This window comes from Herpailurus yagouaroundi, unplaced genomic scaffold (genome assembly GCF_014898765.1).
Source record: "Herpailurus yagouaroundi ecotype Mexico unplaced genomic scaffold, PumYag 193, whole genome shotgun sequence".
NCBI lineage: Eukaryota > Metazoa > Chordata > Mammalia > Carnivora > Felidae > Herpailurus > Herpailurus yagouaroundi.
In genome coordinates, this window is record NW_024412424.1 from 249,073 (window position 1) to 257,727 (window position 8,655).

The 8,655-nt window shown below is 52.3% G+C and overlaps 1 protein-coding gene across 1 annotated transcript in view; it reads right to left on the minus strand.

Moving 5' to 3' along the window:
- Nucleotides 1-4,755: 4,755 nt before the first annotated feature.
- The window catches only part of NOTCH3 (notch receptor 3), a 35,798-nt gene continuing 31,898 nt past the window's right edge, over nt 4,756-8,655 (minus strand). The window contains 2 exon segments of the mRNA XM_040444764.1: nt 4,756-6,867; nt 7,921-8,018. Coding sequence (XP_040300698.1) covers nt 5,815-6,867; nt 7,921-8,018 — 1,151 coding nt within the window. The 3' untranslated portion in view covers nt 4,756-5,814.

Here is an 8,655-nt window from a genome sequence, read left to right on the forward strand (position 1 = left end):
CTGCTTCGGATTCTGTCTCCCTCTCTCTCTGCCCCTCCCCCACTCGCTCTCTGTCGCTCTCAAAAATAAATAAGCATTGGGGGGGGGGAGGGAGGGGAAAGTGGGTGATGGGCATTGAGGAGGGCACCTGTTGGGATGAGCACTGGGTGTTGTATGGAAACCAACTTGACGATACATTTCATATTTTTTTAAAAAATTGTTTTAATTAAGAAAAAAATTAAAAAATTTTTAAAAATAAAATTCAAATAAATGAATAAACATTGAACACATTTTAAAAACATGATGAATCTTCAATGAGCACATGAAGAAATGCACTCATTCTCACATTACACGCCATGGAAAGCACAATGAAATGCCACCGTATCACCGGAATAGCTGACACCAAAGAGCGTGACAATTCCAAGCGTTAACAAAGACGCGGACATCTGCATAGGTCATACTTTGCCGGTGGGAACACAACACGGACAGCCGCTTGCGAAAACAGCTTGACAGCGTCTTAAAAAGTTGACAAACACCGTGAAGCCTAGCCATCTCACTCCTGAGAAAAATGCCGCAGAGAAATGCACACACATCCATATAATGAACGTTCCCGGCAAGTGTATTCATAACACCTAAAACCGAAAATTACCGAAATGTCCCTAAGCTGAGAAATTGTAATATATCGGTCACACGCGTCACGCCTACTGTTGTCAGCAATAAAAAGGAATACACATAATGATCGACACATCTAATGATACGGATGAATCTCAAAAGCAGTATGTTGAGTTTTGAAAGCCAGATTCAAAAGGCAACGCGCTGCATGACCCCATTTGTAGGAAACTCTAGAAAAGCAAAACTGTAGTGACAGCAGGTCCGTGACTGCTAGCGCCAGAGGTGTGGGAGGGGATTAGCACACAGGAGTGTGAGGAAACATGATTACAGTAGCGGTTTGATGACTGTATACACTTGTCCAAACTCATCATGCTTTACACTTAAAATCGATTAGCCTTACTATATGTTATGCCTCATAAAGCTGACCAAAAATGAATGAATGGACACATGATAGATAGATGATAGCTACATAGATAGATAGGGGCGCCTGGGTGGTACAGTCAGTTAAGTATCCAACTTCGGCTCAGGTCATCTCACGGTTCATGAGATCAAGCCCCACATTGGGCTCTGTGCTGACAGCACAGAGCCTGCTTGGGATTCTCTCTCTGCCCCTCCCCTGCTCTCTCTCTCTCTCTCTCAAGATAGATGATAGATAGATAGATAGATAGATAGATGATAGATAGATGATAGATAAACGATAATAGCGTGAGCAGGATGTAGGAAAGGCATGCTGCTGTACCTTGGGCTTGCAATGGTAGAGAGACTTTACCAGAAGGGCCAAGGGGAAGGAGAGGGAATAATTACCCAGACTCACAGAGGGCAGCTAGATGGAGAGCACCACAGCTATCCTGCAGGTGTGGAACCAAGGAAATAAATACATCCTATTCCCTAATCTTCCACCCCATTGGCCAAATCCAAGTGGAAGCCAGAGGATAAAGGAGCCCGATGGTTCCTTCTACCTGAGTCATCCTTCCAAGCACAGAACAGAATGGAGAGAAGGGTGAGGGTAGAACAGAGGGGCAAAGAGCAGACACACAGCTATTCTATCACTATCCTTTCAGTCAAGAAGTCAACTAAGACAATGAATCCGAGTGTCTCCGAATCTTGTGGGTACCAGTAAAGTCACATGCACATGGATCTTCGAACCCCGCTAGCTCATTTTCCTTAACCACTGCTGCAGACTTCCTGTTCTCCCACCTGACACCCCTAGAGAAGACTCCCATGTACTTACAAAAAGTTGGGTCCACCAGATATGAAAGTAGCTCCCCTTTGTGAGACGAGCGTCTCCAATGCCCTGTTTACATAAAGTCAGGGTTGCATGATAAAGTAGGCAGTGTGGGTTGGGAGAATGACTTTTTCCTCCCTTGAGTAGCACTCAGATAAAAGGATCCCCAAAATGGCTTGCACCCCAAAGACATTTTGGTTTCTCCGCCCCAAGAGTCAACTCATGTACACAGCTAAGACGGACTTCTCTTGGGCCAAGGATTCAAGGGCAAAGGATTTATTTGACAAATTATCCCAGAAACATCCAGTCGGAACATTTCAAAAAGGAACACCCCAGAGAGTCTCAGTGAGGAAGAGTTAGTTGCTGCCATGGGCAATGGGGATCAATCCCAAAGGGCATCCTCTGAGGCTGCGCAAACACACCTCTGAATTTCTCCCACAGAATAGAAAGGAGGTGAGGGTGTTTATCCATTAGCTCCCAACCACCCCTCGTTCTTGAGGGCTATTCCTGCCCCATACAAAAGAAAGCCACGGGTAGAGAGTTTTAGGGGTTCCCAGACCCTGCCAACCTCTGTCAAGATCCACAGGGACATAGTGGACACCCACTATACATCTTCTAACTAGCTCAAAATTCCAGAAGAGCAGAGAGCAGGCCATATAAGTCATCATTCTACCCCCAACAACTAGTCCAGGCTTTGGCATACAGTAAGCGCCCAGCAAGCATGCAGAGGCTAGATGAACGTGCATAAAATAAACTTGAGACAACAATGAAAGAGATCGTTCCATCTCCAAAGATTTAGCCCAAGGAAGAGAGGTGGCATGAACACTTGGTTGCTTCCACAGAATGCCTGCATCTGCAAACCTGATCGTCCCTGAACATACGCCACGTCCAGTTCCAGAGCAGAGAATGCTTTAAGGAATCCGCACATTCCATGCCCCATTGCCCTAGTGACTTGTTCATGCGGTGGTGCTCAAAGGCAATCCCCCCCCACTCCCAGGGAACAACTGGCATGTCTGGAAGCATTTCAGGTTGTCACAATGGAGGAGAGGCTGCTGCTGGCATCTAGTGGATGGAGGCCCGAGATGCTGTTAAACATTCGACAATGCCCAGGGCGGCCCCCAAAACAAAGAACGATCGGGTCCCAGATCCCAATACTGCCGATGTTGAGAAACCCTGAGTTAGAAGATGGATGCCTGACCCGGTTGAGGTCACTACAAAATCCACCTCGAAACTAGAAGCTTCTCGGGGCGCCTGGGTGGCGCAGTCGGTTAAGCGTCCGACTTCAGCCAGGTCACGATCTCGCGGTCCGTGAGTTCGAGCCCCGCGTCGGGCTCTGGGCTGATGGCTCGGAGCCTGGAGCCTGTTTCCGATTCTGTGTCTCCCTCTCTCTCTGCCCCTCCCCCGTTCATGCTCTGTCTCTCTCTGTCCCAAAAATAAATAAAAACGTTGAAAAAAAAAATTAAAAAAAAAAAAGAAACTAGAAGCTTCTCAATTCTCTGGAAAGTGCAATATGGTCTGTGATCTTTGCACCTACTTTGCTAACACAGAAGGAGGGCGATGCTACATAGTAAGGGTACTATGTGGAGCCCGAGGGTGAAACTGATACCCAGAGAAAAAGCTGTAGAGATAAAGAGAAACTCAGAACTTGTTCACCTACCTCATTTGAGTTGCTAGATCTGATCTTCCCGAAGCTGGTCCTTCTTAGTTATATGAGCTAATAAATTCCTTTTCTGTTTAAGCCTATTGAGTAGGTTTTTTGTGTCACTGGCAACCAAGAGCACTCCAAAGTGGTAGAGTAGGCAGTTAGCTAGATATAAGCAGGGAACAGATCCTTTCTGATAAAAAGAGAGGAAATCAAATTCCAAACAGCGGAGAGAGTCAAGGGGAGGGGCTGGGGGGGGCGTTCTTCCCTATAACTGTTGCCCTATAACATAGCTTCATAACTATACATTTACATCGCGGTTTTGACACCCCTGCTGTGGGAAGGCTGCCGTGAGGGTTCCACAAGGACTATATAGGGCCCCCAATGCCCCCCTCCCAACCGGCAGGAGGAGTCCCTTAGATGGTTGGAGGCAATTAGAGACTCGCCTAGCTATGACCTATAACCCATGCAAGTATAAAAAACAAGACAACCCTGACCCCTGGTGTAGTTGCCATCCGTAGGTCTCTTTAACTGCCATTCAACTCTCACTTACTTGAGAGTTTAGCTCTGAATTCTTTCTTGGCAAAACTCAAGAACTGAGGTCAGCGTGGAGGCAAGGGAAGGGACCTGCCGATGACAAAATGACAGGAGGAATCCGTGAACATTCTCCCATCCTCCTTTCCCGGAGGGTCCCAGTGCAAACACAACCTTGTTTGGGGGCACAACTGGTTGCAAGACAGAGAAATCCATCTACGCTGGTCCGTGCAAAGGAGTACTTGTTACACACGTGCAGCATTGTCTCCAGAACCCAAGGGAGCACAAGGTAGAGGTGAGATTCATGCAGAAGCAGCATCGGGCACTTAGGAGGCAATTATTAAATACCTGTTGGTGCCAATGGAATGCACGCTCAATTAACTAGAATGGACGCTCCAACTGGAACTCAGATACTGCCTCCAAGTCTCTGGAGCCACCCAAGCACTCCCCCCACCCCCCGCCAATAAAACTAGCCACCCATAGTTCTCCATCTGCCCATGGCCTTAGAAGCCCCAACAACTGACCTCTTTCTCAGCATCTGTATTAAGGAACTTCTGGGGAAAGGGAATCTGATTGGCTCACCTGAAGTCAGGTGACCACCTCTGAACTAATCAGCAGTCATCCGCCAAGAGAGGAAGCAGGAGTGGGCTGGCAAGCTGCACGGGGTTCAACCCATGATGGGAACTCAAGTCGGCCCCAGAGATATAGAAGGCCCACCACTAGCCCCCACCCCCCACCTTCTCGAGACACAGACCAAGGACACTGAGTGTTAACTATTCCTTTATTAGGTGGTGAGGGGACTGGGGGCTGTACAATGCAAGGGAATTTAGCTACACAGGGATAGTGACCAGAAGCCACATTACAAAAATAGCCTAAAAATACTTCTATTTTGCCCCCGGGGCTGGGCGGGGGGGGGGGGGGGGGAGTACCAGGGGAGGGGTGCCACCAGGCGGCTCATTCCCTTCCTGCAGTCCCGTATTTAGAAGGAGGCAAAGTGACATGCACACATCTCCCCTGGTCCTCACGTTCTCACCAGCCACCCCCACCCAGCTCCCCAAGAGAGATGGCCCCGGCTCTAGGGTTGGGGGGACCTGGGGCGGGCTCTCTGGGCCAGAAGAGCCCTCCCCCCCAGCAAAGCTATAGAACAAGCTCCATCTGGAATGCAGTGAAGTGAGGGACGTGGGGGAGGAAACAGGCTCCCAAGTCTCACCCGCCCCCCGCCCCGGAGGGTGCGCCCAAGGGTGCCTACTTGGTACACACCAGGGTTGTGTACTCGGTACACAGGATCCCGGTCATGCCTGTGTACTCGGTACACAGGATCCAGCTTGGCCGAATGGGCCCACAGACTCAGCCCCACGGGGGCACTGGGGGGTTTGCAGGGGCAGGGAGCGTCTCCATATATATATTTTGTAAAAAATAATAATAATAATAAGTTTGTTTAAATGAATTTGTTTCTATACAAAATGTAAAAAAAAATAATAATAATTCACTCGTGTCGGAGTGTAAGGAGAGAGACCAGAGGAGGCAGGAGAGGGGGGAGGGACGGAAGCATGGGGATGGGGGGGGGTGCAGGAGGAGGCCCCAGGCTCATCTCAAGACCCAGGGGGTGGGGGGGAGTCAGCCCGCACCCCCTATAAATAAAGCAGGACTGAAAGCCGAGGCTGCGGACCTATCTCAGCCACACTTCGAGGGGGAGTCGGACCGGTGCGAGGAGGCTGGCGGAGAGACAAGAGAAGGGAGGTCTACAAAGGAAGCGGGGGGAGAGAGAGAATCAGGACAGGATGTCTGTTCAGCCCCCCAAGACCCAGGAACTGGAGAGCTCTCAGGCCAACACCTGCCTCTTGGGGGTGACTTCGGGCTGGGGCCCCAGCTGGGTCTGGGCCTGAGCTAGCGGGCCTGGGACGGAAAGGGGGAGCGGCTGGGCAGGCAGCGCCCCAGCGGCTGTGGCCGCGGGCCCGGTGGCAGTGGCTGGGCTGGGCGTGGAGTCTGACCAGTCCGAGAGGGAGGGAGGCGAGGGGCTGGCCCAGTGCTCGGGGGACTCGGGGGAGGGGGTCAGGTAAGGGTGCTCGCTGGGGACCCTCAGGAAGCGAGCCTTGGGGGGGCTGCCGTGGGCGCCGGCTGCCGGGTACTCCTCGCCGTGTCCCGGGGCCGCCAGGTACGGTGGGGGCCGCTCCTGGGGCGACACGGGGGTCCCGGGGTTCAGCAGCTGGGGTCCCGGCGCCAGCGGCAGCAGGAACGAGGGGCCCGGCGGGGCAGGTGGCGGCAGCCGGGCCCAGTCGAGGGGAACGGCCACGGGGTTCAGCAGACCCAAGCTGAGCACGCAGCCCCCGGGGGGCTGGCGCCCTAGACCGGCCCGGCCCGCGCCACCGAGCTGCGCCAGGGACACAGCCGTGGCGGTGGCAGCCGCGTAGGGCCCCTCGAGGGAGAAGCCGCCAGGGGACGCGGGGGGCCCACCGAAGGGCCTCGGGGAGTCCAGCGAGTCCACGGGCGACAGCGTGACCGAGCTCTCGGCCAGGGGACCGGGGCAGGCCAGCGTCAGCTTCTTGCCCCGCCCCCGGGCGCCCTGCGGCCCCAGCCCCGCCTTCCCGGGTGGCCTCCGGCTCTTCTTGCCCCCAGACTGTGCCACCTTGAGGCCCGGGAGGAAGGCCCCCGGTGGGCAGAGGAGGGGCCCCAGGCCGTGTGGGCCGGGAGGGCTCCGGGGCCCACTGGGCTGGTCCAGCAGGCGCACGATGTCCTGGTGCAGCCGCTCCTGGGCCACGTCCCGCGGCAGCCTGTCCAGGTGGTCTGTGATCTCGCGGTTGGCAAAGTGGTCCAGCAGCAGCTTGGCAGCCTCATAGCTGCCCTCCCGGGCGGCCAGAAACAGTGGAGTTTCCTCCTGAGCGGGAGTGAGGCACAGAACCCACGACAGATCAGCATCCCAAGAGCCCGGATTAACTCCTGGCCAAGGTCTGGAGGCCTTCTAGCCTCTGGTGGAAACCAGCTGAGAAGCCACACTCTCCTGCCCAGCAGAGCTTGGATGGGATCCCCGCTCTGCTGAGGGGAAACTAGGCAAGTTCTTTCCTTTAAAGCGCATCCGTCCAGTGCCTACTAAGCGTCAGGCCCCAGGGCCAGGACTAGGGTGAGGAAAGTGAGGCACTACCCTTAGGCACAAAACTTAAGGGGGCGTCAAAAACCAATCATCGGGGGCACCTGGGTGGCTCAGTCGGTTGAGCGTCCGACTTCAGCTCAGGTCATGATCTCGCGGTTTGTTGAGTTCAAGCACCACGTCGGGCTCTGTGCTGACGGCTCAGAGCCTGGAGCCTGCTTCGGATCCTGTCTCCCTCTCTCTCTCTGCCCCTCCCCTGCTCACGCTCTGACTCTGTCTTTCAATAATAAATGAATGTTAAAAAAAAAATTTTTTTTTAAAAAGCCAATCATCAAACTAAATGATATTTTAATGCAACCCTTTCTTAAATTACACTTGTTGGCCAAAAAATCTGTAATGGATGAAATATCAAAATGTCAGATAAGGACAGAATCCATCCCTGTGCCCCTCTGGGCCTCACTCTTCCCATTTATAAAATGAGGAGAGTAATTTCACCCTGCAAGGCTTTTAAAACAATGATCGTAACAGTTACCTTTTATTGAGGATCTACTAAGCATTTTGCAAATGCGTTATTTCAGTGAATCCTCAGGAGACAACAACGAGGTGGGTACTGTTGCCTCCCCACTTCACAGATGAGGACACTGAGGTTCAGGGATGTTCAGCAATTTGCCCAAGGTCACACAGCAACTGCCACACGCTTTCTCCTCTAATCCACTGTTAGAGGCGGTTAGGTCCAAATCCTAACTTGGCTGCAGGCAAATGAATGCCCCCACTAACCCACGCCACCCTGCTCTTTGCCATATTTAGGGCTGACTGCCTGGTGGGTCAAGGGCTGGGGCTCACCTTGCTATCCTGCATGTCCTTGTTGGCTCCATTTTTGAGCAGGGCCAACGTGGCCTCCACATTGTTGACAGCTGCTGCCCAGTGTAAAGCTGATTTCCCTGTGGGGGGGTGGGGGGAGAAGTTAGGGTTAGGACTAAGCTCATTTGCTAGGGTCCCACGGCCGGGGGACAGAAAGTGTCTAGAATATGGCCTGGCAGGCAGGCGGGTGGGGGGACCTCCCATGAGTACCTGATCATGTGTTTGGGTCCCTATATGTGCCGACCTGTGGGATGACGCTCTCTGTCCAAGAGAGACACTGTGCGTGTATGTGCACACCTACAGTGCGTGACTCTCCATACACAGGCGGGGGTACTATGTGGACCTCACTCGGTTGTAGCTAGCGCTGTGCCTGTCCCATGCAGTAGCCACCAAGCACACACTGCTCTTTAGATTTACACTGATTAAAATTAAACAACACAGCTGCCACGACCACTCAACAGGGAAAGGCTAGCCTTCTCAATAAACGGTGCTGGGACAACTGGATCTCCACGTGCAAAAGAACGGGGCTGGATCCCTACCTCACACCAAATACAAAAATCAACTCAAGTGAATCAAATATCTACATGTAAGAGCTCAAACTATAAAACATTTAGAGGAAAACAGAGGAGTAAAACTTCATGACCTTGATTTAGGCAAAGGATTCTTAGCTAGGACACCAAAAAAAAAAAAAAAAAAAAAAAAAAAAAAAAAAAAAAA